This window comes from Melanostigma gelatinosum, assembly GCF_949748355.1.
Source record: "Melanostigma gelatinosum genome assembly, chromosome: 12".
In the NCBI taxonomy this organism is placed as follows: domain Eukaryota; kingdom Metazoa; phylum Chordata; class Actinopteri; order Perciformes; family Zoarcidae; genus Melanostigma; species Melanostigma gelatinosum.
Genome location: NC_136645.1, coordinates 17,162,195 through 17,184,713, shown reverse-complemented (window position 1 = coordinate 17,184,713; position 22,519 = coordinate 17,162,195). Strand labels below are relative to the sequence as shown.

Genomic DNA, 22,519 nt, shown 5'->3' with positions numbered 1-22,519 from the left:
TCAGACAGACAACCACTAAATCTTCAAATAGTTGTTTGCTGCTGTATACTTGTGCAGTATTTCACTCAAGTAAAAGGATCTGAGTGCAGTTTTATAGACGGCATGTTGATATATCATGGAGTCCATAAATATGACTGCAGTGAGGAAATATGAGTGAACTTAGCTAAATTTTAGATTTTACACAACTCCAACTTAAAATTCAAGCTACCAGTTTGTTAAAAAAATGTTTTTGCAGTGCTTAGTTTGACTCAAGCTACACCTTAAGCCTGTTAAACCCAAAGTCATCTGGCCTCCCACATCTGATATTAACAGGCCACATGTTATCTGAGAAGCTGGACAATCCTTGTGGTGTGCTCAGACCAACCCCCAGCTCGTTTATTACAGCTTTCATCCATACTTGCTTTTAGTGGGGGAAAAAACAAACAGTTAACACTTGCCCAATTCATTGCATTTATTTTATAATACTCTGAATACAACAGTTACATTCTGTGAAACTTTGTACAAGTTGTACTATTCTTTATAGGTGTAACAGACCAGAAAAACAGACCCAGTCATTTTGACCTATGGTGAACTCTAGTAGTGCGTCCATTGGGATATTTTACAGGACATGGTTTGAGCAGACGTGTACTGGCCTATGCTGGGATTCAAACTGTATGCATGCAAATAAAAACAGCAAATTATTGATTAGAGTAAAGAGACAGACAATAGTTTCAATAGGCTAATTTATGGATATGTCAAATAATGAACAAAATTAGACTGGACAGTTTGGAAGGGGAACAAACAAGTTTGCATTACAGAAATCTAAACCATCCCTTTAAGCCTTGATTAACAAATACAAAAACAAAGTCAATATGGAAATCTTGCCATTATCCCCTTAAACGTACCCTATTATAAAACAGGGCAACGACGGTTTGTTTACTAGTGTGCATGAGCACGCATGGCGTGGCCCTCAAGGCTCTTTATTTTGTCCGTAAGGTTTTTTGCGAACTCATCCTTGTCGATATCCGCCATATCATGGAGCTGCATCCTATGCTTGACACCTGTTGAAGAAATAAGAGTTACTTTAATAACAGCGTGAACGCCACTCAACTTGAACTTTAATGTTATCAGTCTAGAGCAATCCAATTAATTGGATGAAAAAAATTGAGCAAAGCAACCCTTACCCTGCATGACCTTGTCAATAGCCCCTTTAGAGGAAGCATACTTCATCTTTTCTTTGATGGTTGCATTTTCAGGAGTCCTAATGGGAAGAGAAATCATTATCCAAGTGTCCCACACATCAATACACACACTATATTTCTCTACAGTCTGCAGGCAGTTGAGGCTGCAGAAGGAAAAATAAATTTAACTAATTACGTTCCAATTAAAATGATGACCTACCACAGCAAGAAGACCAGCTCCTCTTTTTTACAACATTCCTCCGTTTCAAAGTGGCAGTCGTACAGGATGTAGCGGCAATGATCGTTCGGCATTAGATTCTGGAGGCACTTGAAGACGTCGTCCTTGCATTCGTCACATTTCTGCTGCAGAAATTTCTCCACTTTAATTTCACCGGTTACGTCGTCGATGATGCAGGTCACCAATCTTATACGATCCTCCTCGGTATCCTCGTTTTTCACCACTTTCATTTTGTTGAAGAGGGTTTTCACTTCGTCAGAGACTGTTACTCCAGACGACTGTTGGAGAAAACAAAGAAACATTACCCGTCAGTATTTAGTACAAAAGAAACACACGCACACGAGGACAATCCAAACCTGTTGTCACGGTCATAATATATTATTGTCATGTTCTACACATTTTAAGTTACATAATGCTTGAAGTTAGTTTATCGGAGACACGCAAAGACAAAAAAATAAAATTTATAAAAGTTACAATTGCTTTTGTAACTTGCTTGTATTTTGAATGACGATAACAGCAGAAGCTTAAGATTAGGAAATGGCAAGTTCCTTAAAACTAGCCTTCGGAGAGAGGCGTTATTAAAGCAAGTCAATGTCAATCGGCCATCTTTTCAGCAGTAACATGCAATGCGCGTAGCTTCCCTATGAAGTTTCAAGGCCTTGGCTCTGTCACATTCCAGTCATTGTGAAACAAGTTAGCGCAAGAAAGACTGCCCCAAGCTGTTCCCTCAGAACCACAGCAAAGCGCCCTCCATTTTGGAGGCAAAAACCACACCTTGAACGAATCCTTTAAAACACTGAACTTGCATTTCACTCAGCAGACCACTTCCTCAAAGAAGCACCAAATTAAATTCTTACACACTCTAACTTAGATATAATGACAACCGGGCTTCACAGAGTTCACACAGCTTTTACATATGTTAAAATGATGATATGGCACTTCAAAGTTGTATCAACTCAACATTACATGTCCTGTGGGGCACACAAACCACAAAGAAGAAGTTGTTCACTGACACAACACAAGTCAGTCCAGTCAAATTGTTTGTGAAAGCTACTCACCATTTTGCTTGTGCTGTGTGACGGAAACAGGCAGCAGAGAAACTATGACAGCAGTCGAAACGCTGAAGGGGCATATTAAGGCAGGAGAGCAGGTTGACTTATAGAGGAGGAGGCGGGGCAAATGAGCACACCTCCAAAAGTAGGCACGCCCCCCTCTTCCCAGGTGTGAAACTGTTTCAGCTGCAGCCTCGGTATTTGCATCTAATCACGTTACCTTTGAAGCCTAAATCACAATGGATTCATGTGCTTTGTTGTCTGGCACAAAATGTGTCAACCTTTCCATCATCACGTTTGGTAGAGGTAGAGATTTACCGTTTTGGGTCATAGTGGGAGTGGCACTTAACACCCTTATATGGAGAACAAACCTGTCCAAACATTGAACTCATCTGCTGTTGAGATCCACTGCACTGGCCTTATAAGGTAAAAGATGGGATGAGAGCACAGGTTATGTCAAAAGAACCCATCCACCAATGAAAAGTAAGATGTTACGCCTCCAACAGTCATAGTCAATATTTAGATTTGCCAAATAAGCATTGGGTTCAATCCACTCCTTCTAAACACAACTAATGACACATATTACCAATTAAAAGGAGTCATCTGCAGTATGAACTTTAAGTGTTAATTGACATTTGTCAACCGTTTTTCACTCTGTTTCAGAGGCCCAAATTCACATACAAAAAGGTGTGTGATTACGTACATGACATATCAGCTATTGGAACACTGCATTAATTGAAAGAGTAAAAAGACATGGGTCCGATCCCAGATCCAAAAAACAAAACAAGAAAGAAGGAAGAAAACCCATTTAAACAGGGCCTCTTGAAAATATATAATTCTGTGTCAATATTTAGAGTAATAAGATCTGGAGCTTCTTTTAGTCCAGAGGCGTAGCTAGGAATGAGAGGCCCAGTTTGCAGGAGGGCAACCGTGGCCACTTTCCTCTGGTGCCACACAGGCCTGTGACAGTGGAGGAAAATAGCTACCAGTGTTGGGCAGTAGCTGCGCTACAAGTAGTGGCATTACTTTTTTAAACTACATTTCTCAGTGGCATGGCGGTAGCGTCGCCTTTTATTGAATCAAATTGCTTTTCAGGAGCTTAGCATTTTTTTGTTTTTTATCAATCAAGTAGTGCCGTAGCATCCACACAAGCTACATTCTCCCCAAACAATGAAGCTCGAGCGCAGAGGAGCTCTTTAATGCAGTCTGACACAAACTGCTATAAATCAACTAGGAATGCCACCGCCGCGCACGTGTGGCTGACAGAAGTGCGTCCGAATGAGGGTGACGTCACATACCAATCCTGAGGCTGACGCACACGACGTCTCTGTTACAGGGAATGCAGCCACGCAAGCTTGTGTTTACTTGATGGAAAGATGGCAGAGGGTGAAGAAGGAGAGGGATTGAGAGAGGGAGTCGCCGTGGCCATTGGCCTCCACGAACATACACCGTTTAACGACGTTACAATGCTACAGTGTAGAACACTGCATTAGTTCAAGGCAAGTGGATTTTGCTACGGGTAGTAAGGTGCAGGGTTGTCCATGGATGTAAGCATGAAGTCTGCATTGATTAATGAACTATTATTGAATTTTTTCTGCATTCCTTAAAATACAGTATGTCAGTCAGATGTGAACACTCTTTGTGAGGCTAAATGTATAGTCCAAAAGTTGCAATGCAATGCGTTCTGAAACATACTTTGAAATGAGAAATACTGTCAATGACAACAAAAATAATGTCCTGTGTCAACTACTGCACTGACTTATTGGCAAGTAATATTCTTCATCTTTCTTTTGAAAGAGCATTTAATGCGTCATAAACCCTCCCTCCACAGTTACTATCTATGAATACAGATTCTCTTGCTTCAGCATCACAGTGGCTTATCTGCTTCCTCTGTGGGGATCAGTGGTTTACAGAGAGTCAGAGTCCAGCTCCACATCAGGACTACAGCTTCTGTTCCAAAAAGCAGAATGCCTAAATGCCAGCACATGTCATAGCGTGCCTTCTAACACCAGCACTGCAAGAACTGGAATCTGTGACTTGCAAAGAAAAACTGAAATATAATTTGTACTTATTACTTGTCATTATAGTTGCTCTGTTTAGCAAAAGGATGCTAGCTAACCTCTATTTTAGTGGCCCGAGGGGTTGCTATATGTGATATGTGTATCATGGTGACTGTGGTACCAGAGCAAATGGCAGCCAGCAGCAACTTTTCAAAGCAGTAAAAAGGCAAACACAACCCTAAACCACACAGAGCAGGAAATGGTTGCTGCATAACTCTGTGTTCGTTGAAGACTTCATGCTGCTGCAAGCTCGTTGTAAGCCAGTAATGTCAAAGTAGCAAAGCCAAGTCTGTGAGAGCTCTACCATCTACTGGTGGATTGTGGATACTGAATTGTGTTTGTGTTTGTGTCAGATATGAAGTCTAAATCTGTTGCACTCTGTGGGGAGTGACACCATCCGCCAGTATGTAAACATCGAACAAAAAGTTCGGAAATGAGTGGTTGGTAGATTATTTCTCTGCTTATTTCTATGCTTCTTGGCAATACATGTTGTACCGTTGGAAAGCCTGTTTATTTACCTTACAAACGGTGCCCCATTTGTAAGGAACATGCATTTCTGGGATGAGCAGCACAGCTGAGTATGTGGGTTGCGCCCATGAAACATTTGCCAAATCTTCTCTGCCAATGCCAAACAGCTTGTTCTGCTGTTGCTACTGACTCTTGTTTGGTGTTGTTTGGTGGATTGGATGATTGAAGTCTATCAGTTACAAGGAAGAAACAAGACATATTGGCAATTTTACAATTTATTCATTGAACAAACAGGAGCCTCAGTAGCGTGTCGAAGAAGCATACACGGCCACACCAGCCTGGCACCTCCTCCTCATGCTGGTCAGCAGCCTGCTCACACACTGCTGTGGGGTGGCATTCCACTCCTCAAGCAGGATTTGTCGCAAGTCAGCCAACGTGGTTGTGTTGGTCACTCTGGCACGAACAGCTGGTCCCACAAGTGTTCACTTGGGTTGAGGTCAGGACTGTTGGCAGGTCATTCCATCCTCTCTACTCCCAAATTCTGGAGGTAGTCTGTGATAAACCGCTCTGTGGGGGCGAGCGTTGTCATCTTGGAGGATGGAGTTCGGTCCCAGACTGTGGAGAAATGGGATTACCACGAGTTGCAGAATCTCATCTCGATATCTCTCTGGTCTCAGCTGGGAAGACAAGCCTCGTTTTTCCAGTGATGGAGATGCTGCCCCACACCATCACACTGCCTCCACCAAAAGGTGTTCCTCTATTGGTGCAGCAATCAGCATAGCGTTCTCCCCGTCTTCTCCACACTTTGACCCTACGATCCAACTTCCTTAGACAGAATCTGGACTCATCGCTGAACATAACATTCCTCCACATGTTCAGGTTCCAGTGCAGGTGTTGCCGACACCGGCGCAAACAGGCCTGACGCTCAATAGCAACAGCATGACAAGCTGTTTGGCATTGGCAGAGAATATTTGGCAAATCTTTCATGGGTGCAACCCACATACTCAGCTGTGCTGCTCATCCCAGAAATGCATGTTCCTTACAAATGGGTCACCGTTTGAAAGGTAACTAAACAAGCTTTCCAACGGTACAAAATGTATTGCCAAGAAGCGTTGTTACAACAGAGAAATAATCTACCAAACACTAATTTCCGAACTTTTTGTTCGATGTTTATGAAGAGACATTTTCAAACTTCTATTGTGACTTTCTATCATTTCCGTAACTTCTTTAATCTGATCTATGCTAAATGATCCTCCTTCAGGAAACCCACCTTCATTAAAACCCATTCATTCAGATGTTGACAACTCATTTCACCAAACATGTTCTTCATGAAAATGACATTAGGCCCTTCAGGTGGAGGAACCTGGTTACTTCCCTGTACACTTATACGTTAAACACAGTCGTCCCCGTGAGTCTTTGGATTTGTTTAGGATTAACTAAGTGTCTATAGTGCCATAGTTTGTTTTGTCCAGTTTGATATCATATTCTTGTAATGTTCAATTTGAACATAGTTGAAGGAAACGATTTTAATAAAAGAGTTCAATTATTAATTGACGCTTATATTCGTACATTTTTCGACTAAATGTCCAATTATATCAGCACATTCATTATTCTAGTGTTATAGTTGTGGGTAATTATTACATTTTGATATATTTTACATGTCTTAGTTCCTACACAATGAGCATAATTCAGAAATTAAATGATTAATATTCCCGAAATTCCGATTAACTAATATACACGCTTGTGGCTCTTACACCAAGAATTAGATGAGATTGATACCACTCTCTATGTTTGTTTGGTAATCTGAAGCTACCACAGGCAGCAGGTGAGCTTTGCTCAGCATAAAGACTGGGAACAGGGGGAACAGTTTGGCTCCGTCGAAATGTGAGAAATAAAAATAAAGAATCTGCCTATCAGCCCCATCTAAAGCTCACTAATTAACAAATTGTATGTCATTTGTTGAATCCATTCAAAACCCAAAGCGTAAAAATGACAAGTTGTTTTTTTATGGAGGTTATTGTGATTTTGTGAATGTATTATTTTTACACTTTGGTTTTTGTACATTACTGTGAGGAACTTTCCACTGGTTATTTTAATACTGATGCAACTATATGACCTACATAAGTAAACCAGACCATCATCCATCTATTTCTCTACAGTTAATCTTCACTCTTCAGCGGGGCAGGCCCGGTAGGAGCCAACACCGACGCTGCCGGAGACCCAGCCTGTATTTCTGGGCCTGCTGGAACACAGGGAGGCACGGGAGAACCAGAACCAGGACTGAGCGGGGAAGGATGTCAGACCGTGCTGCAGCAAAATCTGAGTTTTCGTTTAAAGACACTCTGGTGCTCAGAAACGTTTTTATCCACAGGAACTGCCAAAATCCATCCAAAGGCAAAGTTCTTCTTAGCTTGAAACACATGAGATATAACGGGATAATAAGTGAGCTTTAGTGTTGCTGGATTTTGGTACCTGTTTTAAGTCGCTAAGCTAAATAACTAGCAGCAGCTGGTGATAGCTTCATATTTACCGTACAGTCATGAGAGTTGTAGCATATTGCTCTTGTGTACCTCACTGCAAGAAAATGTTTATTGCCAAAAATGCTGAACTATTAGTAAGCTACTTAAACATTCTCAGTGGACATACATACTGCATAAAATGGATATCTTATTTGTTGATAACACTGAATGAACAGATTCTTATTTGTCGGACATCGTGGCTTTATTATGTTTTTGGATACTCACACCCTGAGAAAATAGTGTCCCTCAAGATCAATATCCGTTGATTAAGTTGCACACAAGAAACAAACGGTATAATATTCAGATATGATGATTCTTCAACCCCACGCTGGATTCTTCAACTGTTAATAGTCAGACTCCTTTCTACAACATGGCCAGATTCAGCCACTGTGGATGAAAGCACAAGTCACTGTGTGGTCCACAAACCATTTCTTCATATGATTGTGTCATTATCGCAGTTAGGCTCTTACCTCCATGAAACCAATTTCTATCTCACCAGACCCATTCTTGTCCAGGGTCTTGAAGACGTCTGTTGTAGATAAAAGAAAACATCGTAACTCGTGTTATAATGTCTGCATGGCTGTAGGGTAAAATAATGGTCGCAAGGACAAAAACTCACTGAAGAGTGACTCCATGCGGATCACGCAGCACACAAAGTTGTCAAAGTCAATGGTGAGGTTTTCGTCACTGTAGCGGGCCACAATTATCTGATGCAGAGGGCTGTTGAGAGAGAAACCTGCCGGAATGCAAAAATAGGAGCTTCTAACTGCACATAATGAAAAACATGAAGACAAAGAAATTCACAGACTTCACATGATATAAACAGCTCTCCTGTAAATGTTCTAAACATTAGATATGCTTATGCGGTTGTGATTATTCCATGTAAATGTCAGAGATTATTCAAATCAATGCCGTATCCTCTACCCTCTAACTCCTTAGGGTCGAGGAAACGGACTGCAGAGAAATACATATTATTTTTCTCACCAATCTCCTCAACAGCCATCCGCATCTCAGATGCACTCATGAAGCCACTCTGGTCTGTGTCTTTCTCTTTGTACACATCCTAATGGAGAGCGCAACAAGTCAATGTGTGTGCTATCACCATTCTACCGATAAAGTATACACATGATACGTTAATGTCGACGTGAAGAAAAAAGGAACACACCAGGAGCTTCTCAATCTTTGTCCACAGAATCTTAAATTCGACCAGCCCCAGCTTTCCGCTTCCATCTTTCTTTGCAGAGCACGTCAAGGAAAGTAATAATAGAAGGAGAATAGAAGGTTGTCGACCTCTATCAGATCCACATCATGTAGCATCAATAAAACATTAAGAACATGCTTTACAGAAAATGCTGTCAGAAGGTGGCTTACAACATTATTTTTACAGCCTTGAAGGGATAGTTTGACATTTTAGGAAATATGCTTTTCAACTTTCTTACTGAGAGTTAGATTGGAAAACAGGATTTTAAGAGGTTAATAGTTTTGTGGATTTTTCTTGACATAACTTAAGATAGGAAGGAAGGATACGTCCAGCAGATTGACCATGTTGCGGCAGGTCGTCAGGCTAAACCCACTGGTTTTGATGTCCTGTCCTGAAAATGAAAGAAACACACAGGGTAAATCGCTGCGCGGGTCAGGTGCACATAAATGCAAATACTTGACTGAAAGAAGAGAAAGAAATCATTTCTTACTCTTCACCACCACTCGGTTGAGGATTTTCCGCAGCTCGAATGCAGAAATCTCCACATCCTAAGAAGCATAATGACAAGGACATAAAATGACAAGCAATCATTTGAGACCACGAGATAATGTATCTGATCTTTATTATATACTTACATGTCCAGCAAGCTGTCCAAACAGTCTCTTGAATCTGTCACTGATGTCATCTTCATCAATTACAATCTAGAGATGACAAAGGAATCTTTTTTTCCCTGCTTAGTTAAAAAAAACATTCTTCAAAAGCATGTATATCAAAGGGATATGATTTTACCTGCTCAACATGGCAGTCTACCGGATCATCAATCTCTCTAAAAGCAGCGAGAAGTCATCGCTATCAGATCATTCTGAATGATTATCAGTATCATTTGTCATTATGAAATTGCACTTATTTGTGAAAGTTACATACTGGAAAGCTGCCTGTTTCTCAGAGAACACTCGCACATAAAAGTCTCCGTTCTTGTTGGGCTCAAAGGTGGAGGGGATGATGAGGTATTCTCCTGGGGGAAGACAGAAGTGGTTGGACACTTCTCTCAGGTTGATGAAGGTCTCGGAGCGGGCTGCTGAACTGTTGCGCATGAAGAAGTTTTTCTTCAGGTGCACTTGCCTTTGGCCAGAGTACTGGAAAATGACACGCATGCAGTTCAGTCACACAAGGGCGCCCTATTCCTTCTCTCTGACTCACGACTTTTCCATGTTGTGTAATTAGAGAATTTTCAGGACTGACAATTGAACATTCATGAAACTATTTCTTTGAATACTCATTCTTAGTGAAAAACTAGTAAACATTTGTAAACATACCTCCTCAGGCAGCTGGAAAAAGACACACAAAAAAAGATCAAATGTCAGAATAGATACAAATATTAAATACGATCACATACTTTCACAAGTATCATCACTTATATCTTAAAGGCAGCTCCTTACCTCGTATATGGCAAAGCCGATGGTCTCCATGTCCTGCCCCATTTTCCTCATTTGCCGCCTGTTCTTCTGCATCAAGCCCACGATGAAGGTGCAGCCATCCTCACCATCATCAGGGTCATCATCCACCTCTTCCAGCTTTATGACAAACTGAGGATTCATCCAGAAGGAATCTCGGAAGGCAAGCAAGGTTTCAAAATGGATATGTTGCTCAAAGTATCGTGAATGTTTCCGCAATCAATCCCCCCAAAACAGGTATATTTCACGGCAAAATGAAAACAGCAATAGTCATGCCTGTTCATAAAAATAGAGAGAGAGAGACGTCAATTCTCCGATTATACAACAGACAGATTTCTCTGCTTTCCCAGGCCTCAAACATTTGAGAAAGAAAATATAATAATAATACAAAAATAGTAGAAAGACATGATCATTTCATAGAAAACACAATTTAACAGTGTGGCTTCAGAGCGAATAGGTCCGTGGCAGTGATGGAACTGATAGAAGAGATATTTACTGCAATGGACAACAAATAATGTATTGTATTGTGCTAAAGACTTGTACATCAATATATACAAATGAATAATGTTGAATCTGATTTGTTTTAGGTTACTGTGGGGTTTCAGTGCTAGGCCTATACTCTTTATACTATATACGTGATATAAAGTGTTACGGTTTGGAGAATTCAGTGGAAAAGGAATGAAATAAATTACGACTACTACTATTACTTTATGACACATATACACCAGTGCTTGAGGGAAGATTGCGAAAACTGGTTATACTTGGAAAGTTTCTGCAGCCACCAGCTGAAACGCCCCTTCTCCAAGTTTCCTCAAACTCGGACTCTGCCCATTTCTTGAACTTATCGCCTGTGAGTGCATCAGGGGTGAGGTTGCAGATCTCAAGTCGAGAATATTGGCGCCGGAATTCCGAAAACGACATCCTGTGGACAATGAAGAAAATCAAAAAACAGAACAAATAGAAACTACCGCATTATTTGCCTAAATTGCTCTTTCCTTTCACAGGAGTATAAAACATATGAGAGTATTTCAACACTGGGAACCCAGAAGAGGAAGAAATATAGTTTCAGAGAGTTTTACCAGAACTCCCCATCCTCACAGCGGTTGGTCAGCCTCGCCCGGACATCGTCGCTCACATATCTCCACTCAGAAGACCTAGAAAAAAGTACCAATACATTCTTAGTTGGAAGTAGTTTGTGTGATAAAGTTAAAACATGCAAGACATGAACTACAGGCCTGCACCTAACTGAATGTCACACACTCTACACCTCAGGCACAGCCAAGAGTGTAACAGCCTTTTGTTTACCACAGGATATACCAGCCATTCCACTGGGTGTGTATGGCTTTCTTTGTGTTACATGCTTGTCATAAACTTGTTATTCTCTTCCAAACAAAGGATGTAGATGTTTTAATTAGGCTGGGTCCTCTTATGAACAACACAAAAGGCATATTTGGGATAGTCCATTTATGAGAAGTGGTTGAATGCAGTTCAGTTCAAAATTTGATTTAAAAATGTTGGTTGATCAGATAACAGTGTCACTTATGTGATAGACTGAGGACTAGGATTAAATGTATGTAGGTGGTGCCTAAATCCCCCTGTAGTCTTCAAGAGTGTCCCTCTGGTACCAAGGTCACAGATGTCTGAGGGTGGACAACCTGAAGGAAAGAGGTTGGGATTTTGGTGGGATTTTTGTCAGGGATTGGTTGGAGGTGCACTTCGTTTATGGGTGTCAACTTTGTTTTTAAAGGGACTAAGAACAAAGTGACAGTGACCGTCTCTGAGCAGGCCTCCTCTTCTAGGAGCCTTGTGGGTGGAGTTGGTTCATTCAGCTGGTCTGGCTGCAAGACTATACAAACTGGTTTCAGTCAGGCAGTGTTTCTCTCTCCCTGGCTTCCACCCTTGTTTAGTGTTATTTATTTCATCATGGAGCCCAGCCCAGCTGACATTGGACAAAGGCTATTGTTGAGATATTCCACTGGTTAGGTGAAAGACTTGCTAGAACTGCTAATGGTGCTAAATTTAAAGTCCGGGGATCACCACAGTCATAAGGCTTCCTCTTCTGCGAACCGTGGTTATCTGGACTAAATGTCAGGGAATTTTCTGATAATGTGTGGACATATCGAGGGCTCATGGACCAACCTATGTCAGCACCCCTATAGCTACGTGTTGCTAACAAGGGCTAAAAACTAGAGAAGTACTCAGGTGAGGGTGCCAATGATAACTACTTGAGATAATATGAGCATATTCTCACTTGTCACTCCAGGCTCCATTCCACTCCACCTGACCCCATGGGTTTCTAATCCTGATCAGCTGCTCCCTGCCTCCTCTGTACTCCACCTGACAACAGAATAAGTTATTATTACTCTCAACCAGAAAAAACACACAAAAGGGACACCTTAAAAAATATATCAATGTAATAAAAGGGGTAAATATCTTAAATTGTAAAATATATTATAGCATACAGCCACTGCAGCTTCACTTGTTCCCGGATACAGACACAACCATTTCCTCACCTGCTCCGCTCCTGTCACCGAATAGGCATGGCCCTTCACCAGCTTGCGATACGTGACGGCTTCTGAGTCAGACGCGCTGGTAATCTGGGATAGAGAGGAAAAGCTTGTGAGGTACAAACAACCGGATATTGCCAACAACCTGAGTGTGCAACAATAAGCTCAAACAAACATCAATGGAGCATCCCAGAAGAGAGCCTCTGTCCAGGGCCTTCTTAATGATTTTGAAGAGGTGGGGATTTGCGTCCCTCAGTTCATGCCTCTCAGCAATGCCTCCTGTGAAGTCCTCGAATCCCTCAGTGGTGCTGCCTCCGGAAAGAGCCTCGTAGCATCCATTTATTCTAAAGAGAAATGGAGTTTGTGGATTACTATACCAGAAAAAAAAGGTACTGAAATAGACAGAAAGGTATCCAGATGCTACATTCCTCCATACTTGGCATAGGCCTTCTCCAACAGCGCGCTCCAAAACTCTGAACCCTCCGCTGAGTGAACAAACAGCAGCTCTCCATCTTTGGTGGGCAAGCGGTCGTCAACCACCACATCCACCCAGTCACCGAACTGCCAGAACTGAGAGCCGCAGAGGGGACACGATCGGTCAAATCGAACCTCACTCAAACCTCACTCGAGGCTAAAAGAAAGAAACTGTGGTGTGTGTGTGTGTGTGTGTGTCAAGCACCTCAAAGTGAAAGATGCCAGCATAGTTGTCCTCAAAGCTTTGGTCATGGGGGACAACGCGAGACAGAACCTGTTTGCTGAGAGTCAAGGAGGCGATGGCTGCCAGGAGCCAGCAGTCACCTGAACACAAGTTAACGATGTTAATAAAGGGAACTCCTGTGTAAAATCTCATGTCACCTCCAGAGGATTTAAAATTGTCACATGTTGGTTTCATATCGGGGCGGCTGTCGCTCAGGAGTTAGAGCGGTTGTCCACGAGTCCAAAGCTAGTTCGATCCCTGGCCCCCCGACAGTCTACAGTGTAGACTGTCGGGGGGCCTACCTAGACTCTACATGTTGAAGTGTCCTTGGACTGAAGAAGTTGAATGACTGACAGCTGATGTCAGTGCACAGGAATTCACTTGGAGTTCTGAGGTTTGGATTTTAATTCAGTGTCGTGTGGTTACAAAAGTACTGGTGAAATACAGTTTCCAGAGATTAAAACGAAGCAAGCAAATAAGCAGTAAGAAACATACTGTAGGCGGCTTACTTTATTCACATCTGCTAACTACAGTCTAAGATAAGCATGCAAAATCATTCATTCAAATAGTTGAAGATGCTCAATGTGTTCTTTGTAAAATACAATAAATATCTAGTTTTGCCATCAAAATGTATTTGAATGTAATTCGATCGGAAAGTAAGGTAATGTTATTAGAGTCGGCAAGTTTTAAAGGTAAAAAATGCAGACATTGTCAGAGGAATGTATGAATGTGCGTATGTTTGTGTGTCTCACCAAGTGCTCCTTGACAAATGTCCGTCCTGGTTGCATTCTCAACTATGAATTGTGGATTGGAACACAATTCCTGAGGGAAAAACAAGAGTAAACATTTTGTCAAATTGTAATGCTTCCTCACATCAACACTTTTTTTTTTTTCTTGTGCTCTAATAATATACCCATCCTCATCTGGTTGAATATGTTTTGCTGGATATGAGAATTACTCATAAATACTGTATAAAGGGAACAAGTTTAGGTTACCAAACAGTAAGAAGTATCTATTATCAAGAGTGGGTGACTTCTCATATGGAAAAGAGGATATGACAAAAAATATCCCTTCTCAACGAGGCTCATAGGGATGATTGTAATAATTGAATCTTTTGGCATATGTTCCATCTACTTATTGTACCCACCTTGGGTCTTTTCCAGGTGATGCCTCGTACTTTGTGCGAATTTGGTCCAAGTTCGTTATATCCTAAGGATGAGGGCAGAGCCTCAAAGCTGTCATCCTGAAACAGCTGTCGTCTCTCCAGACAGCTTCTCCTCAGCGATTCAAAGTCCTGGTTGAGGTATTTCACCGCATGAGAGTTGGATCCTATCCCGCGGGATTTTTCTCGATTGTGCTGAAGTTTAACTGCAATGCCGGACATTTTCAAAGATTTTAAGTCTTTATGTGTACGACTGTCTCCCAGAGTGTGTCTGTGCGGTTAGACAGGCTCTGTGTTGTATGTGCAGCTCAACTGTCTCCACACCCTTTATTGTTCACCAGACAGCCTACTCTTGCTCTGCCTCACCTGTTTCATCCAGCCTACTCTACAGCTGGCTTTGGTTGATGGATGATCGGCCCATATGTGGCCCACATGGATGGATGAGTGAAACGTATGCTGCTCGCCAAAAAACTTTGATCAGTGGAATTGTATAATGATATTCTTTTACAACACCACAGTGAAAATAAACTTCATCTGATATAGCTGGGAGGAAGACTACTTTAACCATTTTAATTTGTCGGATATGTGCAAGATTTTATAAAAGTCCAGAGGCCATAGTTTCATAGTTTCTTTATTTGCGATCATTTGACAGAAGTTTTGGCATTAAAATCACTGCACCAAAAAATCTAAGAAAGGAGCTATTTGAAATAAATGGAATAACACATGTGAGTGATGCAACATATCGCCATGTACACAGCAAATATCATTTCAATGTATAAATACATTTTAGACCTTTTGAGCATTTGGAACATGTGAATATGAAATGTCTTTTACATTGGATTTACTTAATTTGTGAAAATGAAGAATAAATATTGTGTGAATGAAATAAATAGTTAATCTTCCCTCAGTTATCAAGAGAGGGTCCTTCCTGGCCTTGTCTCCAGTGTCAGTAGATCGCCAGGCACAGCCACTGTAAGAGGAAACATAATTAAGGAGTTGTCTAATCCAGAAGTGCCGACAAACCAGCAGCTTTTGTTATTCTCTCACACACCTGCTGAATATCCAGCTCCATCTTCCCTGTGCCAGCTTTCTCCAGAGCCTGAAACATTTCTGGTTGAGAGACAGAAATATAAATTCAGGTAATGTCAACATGCCTACAGATAAATATGAGAAATACTTGTTGTGTTTGCTGACACTTTCTGAAGAGCATTTCCAGTTTAATGAGACAGCTTACAAAACTGTCAAAGTCGATGGCAAACTGAGCATCGGCAGAGCGATTGACAATGGACTGCAACACACAACTGTTGACTTGGAAGCCTGGGGAAGAAAAATAGCCGTCACTTATCATCGTCTCCTGTTAGCATGTCAGATCAGTTTCATTGAGGTGTATTCTGATCCTGGTGAAGTATAGTTTTGAAACGTTGTCAGATATTAGCAGGGTGACAATAGAAGAGTTAAGTTACACAGCCTCGCCCACTTCATTTGTTTCTGCAGCGAAGTCTCCATGAACAAAATCTATGTGCAGGGAGGGAGTCCTCCAACTGACTTTTCAAGTCTGCCAGACACACACACACACACACGCACGCACGCACACACACACGCACGCACACACACACACACACACACACACACACACGCACACACACACACACACACACACACACCAGCTGGGACAACATGCTGTTATTTGTTCCTGCACGGCTCAGTGGTCAGTAATGTGTTTTACAAAGCCATATATTGTTAACAAACATGTCATATTTTTAATACGTGTCTCATAACTTGGTAAACATGTATGTCAACTACAGTGGCCCACTCTGTTCAAAGATAACTAAAGTCTGCAGGCACTATATCTAAATAGCTCATTTCGATATGTATCAGGAAAGCAAATATTATTACTGAATTTCAAGCCATAAAACGATACTTGCAGTGGATGTTAGTTTTGCATCGAGGCATTTCAGAAGAGGTGAGGCAATAATAAAATGGAAATCATTTGGCTTTTGATTTGTACATGACATGGCTGTCATAATTTGAAACCATGTGTCAGTGTTAGTTTAATGCAGATATTTGATGGTTTGTATTGTATGAGATTCCTCACGTGATGATGTTTGTTACCTGCTGCAGTGGCTGCGCCTCTCATCTCGTGGGAGCTCATGGTGCCAGAGTTGTCATTGTCAAAATATTTGAAGATATCCGATATGACCCAGGCAAACATGTGTTGTGTTACCAGATACAGACCCTAATTCCAACACGGCCAGCGCTCATTTCAAACCGCATAAATCAAAACTTACCAGGTATTTCTGGATTTTGTTCCACAGCAAGTGGAACTCAATCAATCCCAACATGGCACGTTCATCTTTCTGAGGAATGCTAAGGTTTATAAAAAGCTCATCCTGAATTATTAATTTAACTTGCCGTTCACATATTCCACAGTAATAATGCGCCCAGATCCCAAAAGGGAGGACAACGCAATGCTTAAATAGGATACATCCAGCAGACAGACAATAAGGCGACCTGTCTCAAGTCTGAAGCCATCTGTCTTGATATCAGACCCTGCAAAAAAGTGACAAAACACAGCTAGTTGCAACTTGAAAGTAAAAGAGGCCAAACGTCAATATATGTCAGAGTTCAATGTACTCACGATGAGCGACAACGTGGTTCAGAATTGTCACCAGTTCAAAGACCGAAACCTCCATGTCCTGTTTGAAAAATGCACATTATAGCTTGTTTTTAACTTTGTAATCCAATTTTAGATTTTATTTACAATCACTTCTCATGTTGCTCCACCTACATTGCCAGCAATCTGCCTGAAGAGCTTCTTGAATTGAGGATCCACATCGCTCTCAGACACTTCCTCCTGGGAGAGGGAGACAAAGATAAGTCTCGTCACTAATGCCAAATAGAAGCAAATTTTAGGCCTTTTCGTAGATATCGGTGAATGATAAATGTAACACACTGTATATTAAACATGAAGCAATAAGCATTTAAAAAATAATTGTGACATATTTCCTTCAATCTCAGTTCTAAATAAAGGAATGTCTTAAAAAAGGGACAAACCATTTATCAATGCATGCAAGAGCAGCTTATTATTATTCTGTGGGTTGCCTTACCTCCTCTATTTGAGCTTTGATGTCCACCTGCGTTGGACTGAAAAGATGAAAAGAATGCAACGCTTTAGCACACTCTCCACAATACCCTATAGATGTCAGTCGATCTTTAAGTTACTGTAATACAGATACCTGTATTACCTGTATTGTCTGTTTCTCTGAGAACACTGTGAGAACAAAGCTACCCTTCTTGTGAGGAGTGAAGGGTTGAGGGAACTATCACATATTCTCCTGGAGGAAGTTTGAAGCGGTCGCACACTTCCCGCACGTCGATGAATCTGCTGCTCATAGTCACAGCTCTCTGTCGCAGCAGGACGTCCGGACCTAGGTGAACATTGCTGCGGCCTTTGCGCTGGAGATTAACGGGAGAGAACGTTGTTTATTGCTGGAACGTCACACAGCTACCCAGAAATGCACAATGCACTCGAGCAACCCTTGTGACACACTTGTGTTTGTTTTGCATGCAAGGGATCGATGCTGGCACGTGACAGTACAAATACAGACCTGGTCTGGGACCTGTAAAAAGGAAACAGACAGAAGAAGTCATTTAGAAAATCAGGTAAACTACCGAGCACTAATTTCACATAATATATATGACATTATTCATAGACACCTCATAAATGGCAAAGCCAATGGGTTCAAGGTTGCGCTTGAGCCTCTTCTGTCGTCGTCCATCCTTTTGCATCAGCCCAACCAGTAAGGTGCACCCATCCTCACCATCCAGAGGATCATCATCCACATCCTCCAGACTCACCACAAACTGAGGGTTGGACGAGAACGTGGCTGGAACACACAAAAGTATAATCCTTTACATGACGGAGTGTAACTGAAGTCGTAGCTCAAACATACACATGGTTTCTTTTATACCTGGGTTATTGCGGCAGCCGCCAGCAGTGGATCCGACCCTCCACATCCCTTCGTACTGGTAGTTGTTCCAGTGGCTCACATCATCACTCATGAGCGTGTCTGGGCTCAGGTTACAGATCTCCAGATTGGAGAACTGCTTGATGAAGTCTGAATAGGACATCCTGAGTAGAGGAACACTTTTCTCAACAAAGAACATTGTGTTCTCCTGAGTGTGTGCCTTTATAGTTCCTTCGGTGTTGTAGGACATTATCAATCCATATTCCAGCATCAACAAAATATCTACAATACGATGTTTATTGACATGTAAAGGAAAGGTTAAAGACAATGGATTTACCAGAATTCTCCATTGTTAGCCACATGGTACAACTTTGATTTCTCATCTTCACTGACGTGCTTCCATTCACTGGCTCTAATTGGGATTTAACATGCTTTTAGGAAAATCCTAGAAGTAAACAATGGTAGCTATTAGCTAATGGTTAATGGATCTAGAATGTAATTATTTACCCATCACTCCAAGGCCCAGTCCACTCCACCGGACCCCATGGGTTCCTGATGCGGACCAGCTGAATCGGCCTGTCTCGAAAATGAACCTGGGAGAGAGAGCAACAACAGTGGGAAACATCATTTGCATGCAGTAAAAACAGCTTATTGATGACAGTTTAGATAAATGGTATACCTCCTCTGCACCAGTGACTGAGTATGCATGTCCCTTGACAAGTTTCAGCGCTGTAACTCCCTCTGACTCATTGGAACTGGTGATCTGAAAACACCAAGAACAAACACTTAGATCATGTCAGTACTGTTGGCGTGTTTGCTTGCAGGTCAGCATGCAAATCAGTATGAAAATAAGACTTACATCTATAGCGCAACCCAGCAGTGAACCCAGGCTCAGGGCCCTTTTTATAATTTGGAAAAGCTGCGTTGGAGCTTTATCTAAGGTGTATACTTCTGCAATCCCTCCTGTGAAGTCCTCAAAACCCTCAATAGTGTTTCCTCCTGCCAGGGCCTCATAGCAGCCATTCACCCAGTCAGACGCAGAGGGATGTGGACAGATCTGACCAACTATATATCTATACATTTTGACCGCATTAACATTTCAATGAAGCAAAAGATACAAGGGGAACAACCCGTACTTGGCGTAGGCCTTCTCCATCAGTGCGCTCCAAAACTCAGAGCCCTCCGCTGAATGAACCAACAGAAGCTTTCCATCTCTGGTGGGTAAACGGTCATCGACCGCCACATCCACCCACTCACCAAACTGCCAGAACTGAGAAGAAAAATATTCACATCAGAAAACTCCATTTCAAATACATTTACGACTCATGCGAGGCAAGTTTATTTGTACAGCACATTTCAACATCAAGGCAATTCAAAGTGCTTCACATAAAACCATTAAAAGCATCAAAACATAAGGCAAAAGAAAAGGAGATTTAAAAACAATTAAGAACATTCATTGAAACATTAAAAATAGTCATTAAAACACTAAAAAGTAGTGTAAGATAATTAATTGTGTAATTGTCTTGATCTGGCTGTTCGGGTTGAGGTCTGAATCCATAACCTAGATTTCTGGCTTGGTTTATGTAAGACAAATGTGTGATTCTTGGATAATGTTGTTTCGTGCTCTGCGTGTCACACTGCATGCAATAACAGCTTTAAAATTGGCATCAAACACAAATGTAGATATTAACACGAAGCTTTTGTCGTGACGCACTGGGGCTCTGTTTGTTGTATTAGTTCAAATGTGCTGGATCTTTATTTATGCAGCTCTACTAATAGTCTAATCGTCGGTGAAACTCTGTCCATGGGGCACCACGCGAGCCAGGATCCGCTGGTCAAGAGTCAGAGAGGCTATAGCAGCCAGAAGCCAGCAGTCACCTGTACATTAAGAACAGAGACATGGTCTCAGATTGAGCAATATGTGGCATTCATGATGCTTACAGCAACAGTGCTGTAAACAGCATGTGCCAACAAACCACGTCTGTCATAATTCCCTCTGACGGGCTTAGTGGGCAGAATGGGTGGAGGGTTCGGTCCAGGGATGTTTGTAGTCCCCTTCTAAAACCAAAGCACCCCATCATTCATCCATCTGTCCATCTGACCATTAAGTCATTCATCCATCCTCTTTCCCCTCACTTACCTCGAGCTCCTTGGCAAATGTCTGTCCTCGTTGCCCCACCATCAATGAACTTTGGCTTTGAGCACAGCTCCTATAAAGAGCACCAGACAATCACAAAAAGTTAAACATGAACCTTGGATTGTGTCCTGTATCACACTGCTGAGATGGTAGAAGAAAAGAACATTTAGTGAGTCTTGCTCTGATACAACAAGTTACGGCTCCTTTTTTTAACATAGTGTTTTCTACTTCTCCTTCCGCAATCCTTGATTTAAAAAGAAAAAAATATAGTCTCTGACACATCACTGACAAATATTTTAGTGTAAATAGTATTTCATTGATGTCTGCTTCTTCTCAGTGGATTCTTACCATTGGCCTTCTCCAAACAACGCCCCTGGTTTTGGATGAGTATGGTCCCAGCTCATTGTAGGCCAGCGATTTCTGCTCAGCTGGAAAGAAGTTGTCCTCAAACAGGCGTCCACGCTCCAGACACTGCTGGCGCAGAGTGTCATAATCCTACTTGGAGTACTTCACCGCTTTCTGGTTCGTGCCAATGCCTTCTTCTCTCCCCTTCTGACGGGCCAGTCGATCTGCCGTGGATGTCATCCTCGCCTCTCAAGTGTATGTAGACTCCCTGGATGATGATTTCCCTCTTTGTGAGTTGTGTTGTCTTGTGAGCTGACCTTCCCCCAGCCAAGCACAATCCAGACGGGCCTTTGTCCCAGCCTCCTTTATAGCTCCCACAGGTGAGGGGAGGTTTGGCTGGGATCACAAACAGACAGCAGCAACCCTAAGCAAATCTGCTGTGGCCACAGAAGAAATACAAACAAGGACACGCCTAAAGGCAACTTGAAGCTCCACTGTCATTGCCTCATTTTGAATGTGTGTGTGTGTGTGTCTACCAAAAGTAGAGGACATAAACACATAGCTTGATTTATAGCATCGAAGTGATCAAAAAATAAAACAAAAAGGTTCAGGTGTTATTGGAAGGGATTAAAGGTAGTGCTTACTGCTGAGAGTTGTGAAAGGGAAGCTTTGACACATGAAATCAAGCAAGTGTCAAGTTGAGCAAGAATAAGAATGGGATGTAAATGACATTGCAACACTGAGCCTGGGGGACTTCTGCCAGGTCCAGTCTGCTTTGAAGCAATGCACTGTTCTCTCATATCATCCTCATATCCTTATTCTGTACTTACATCCTAGATGCTGAATACACTCAGTCAAACAGTTTATCGGTGGCTGATCAACTGGTTTATTATTACATTGCTGTTTCAGCTGCTGAAATCATCACTGTTTGTTCTGTAAGCCTTAGAAGCACCACATATCAAGGCTATGAATACAAGGTAGTGAATGGTAGTGAATCCACCCTTGTTTAGATTACCTCAAAATGGAAAACAGAAAAGACCAACAGCAGTGCTGGAGGTGCAGAGTGGCTGCTTCTGATCCAGCGTGGAGGTAAACGCGATGAGCTGCACATGCAGTGTGTGTTACTGCTCAAGCAAAGAAGACAGATCAACAGCAGACACAAAATTGTCTCTGACTTACACAATCTTAGATAGACACAACAACAGAATACTTTCTGAAGACTAACTGGACTTTTCTCGATTTCCAAGCTGATATTGATGCTTCTGTACCAGACATGAGCCATATTTCCAAGAGCCAACCTCCCACACTCAATGGACATGATGGAGTACCCTCCTGGATAACAATTCTGAGGTTATCCACACTGCCTATTGTGGGAAGCTGGAGCGAGGGTGGGTCATAAACCAATGAATGCTGTGTGCACACAACCTTGTTTGTCAACATTGACATGACAAATGAGTGCCAATAATAACCCCTCCTCTTTCCATGTGACACACAAAACGGACATCAGTTGTTTCATTCATACAAGCACACATTTAATTGAAAATGTAGGCC

At 41.9% G+C, this 22,519-nt stretch overlaps 2 protein-coding genes and 1 pseudogene across 3 annotated transcripts; all 3 read right to left on the bottom strand.

Annotated features, from left to right (window-relative positions):
- Positions 1-437: 437 nt before the first annotated feature.
- On the bottom strand, positions 438-2,608 carry LOC306785542 (cofilin-2-like). Its single transcript, XM_079279961.1, has 4 exons — positions 2,457-2,608; positions 1,381-1,676; positions 1,164-1,240; positions 438-1,040 (listed from the first exon to the last, which is right to left on the bottom strand). The coding sequence occupies exons 1-4, from the start codon at positions 2,457-2,459 to the stop codon at positions 919-921; spliced, it is 498 nt and encodes a 165-aa protein (XP_079136087.1). The 5' UTR covers positions 2,460-2,608; the 3' UTR covers positions 438-918.
- Positions 2,609-7,760: 5,152 nt separating this feature from the next.
- On the bottom strand, positions 7,761-14,740 carry LOC306785846 (calpain-2 catalytic subunit-like; the record flags this gene model as incomplete). The annotated part of the gene is made up of 21 exons (XM_079280376.1): positions 7,761-7,884; positions 7,968-8,026; positions 8,117-8,233; positions 8,482-8,560; positions 8,663-8,731; positions 9,025-9,089; positions 9,189-9,246; positions 9,334-9,399; positions 9,488-9,524; positions 9,623-9,834; positions 10,015-10,026; positions 10,138-10,307; positions 10,914-11,074; positions 11,232-11,306; positions 12,404-12,489; positions 12,666-12,749; positions 12,835-13,003; positions 13,096-13,229; positions 13,339-13,457; positions 14,109-14,178; positions 14,504-14,740. The coding sequence occupies 21 exons, from the start codon at positions 14,738-14,740 to the stop codon at positions 7,861-7,863; spliced, it is 2,103 nt and encodes a 700-aa protein (XP_079136502.1). The 3' UTR covers positions 7,761-7,860.
- Positions 14,741-15,267: 527 nt separating this feature from the next.
- LOC306785754 (calpain-2 catalytic subunit-like) lies at positions 15,268-21,208 on the bottom strand (annotated as a pseudogene). Its single transcript, XR_013773177.1, has 20 exons — positions 20,972-21,208; positions 20,627-20,696; positions 20,260-20,364; positions 19,623-19,756; positions 19,346-19,559; positions 19,166-19,249; positions 18,994-19,079; positions 18,824-18,898; positions 18,490-18,650; positions 18,236-18,405; positions 17,755-17,974; positions 17,626-17,652; positions 17,307-17,372; positions 17,157-17,214; positions 17,004-17,068; positions 16,779-16,875; positions 16,631-16,714; positions 15,713-15,835; positions 15,570-15,628; positions 15,268-15,488 (listed from the first exon to the last, which is right to left on the bottom strand). The product of XR_013773177.1 is annotated as a calpain-2 catalytic subunit-like (transcript).
- Positions 21,209-22,519: the final 1,311 nt, after the last annotated feature.

Bases quoted from the DNA above. Each gene is read 5' to 3' on its own strand.
- LOC306785542 (XM_079279961.1), bottom strand. The intron at 1,241-1,380 runs GTAGGTCATCAT...TCTTCCCATTAG, and splicing joins GAGCTGGTCTTCTTGCTGTG to GACTCCTGAAAATGCAACCA. The intron at 1,041-1,163 runs GTAAGGGTTGCT...TTTCTTCAACAG, and splicing joins TATTGACAAGGTCATGCAGG to GTGTCAAGCATAGGATGCAG.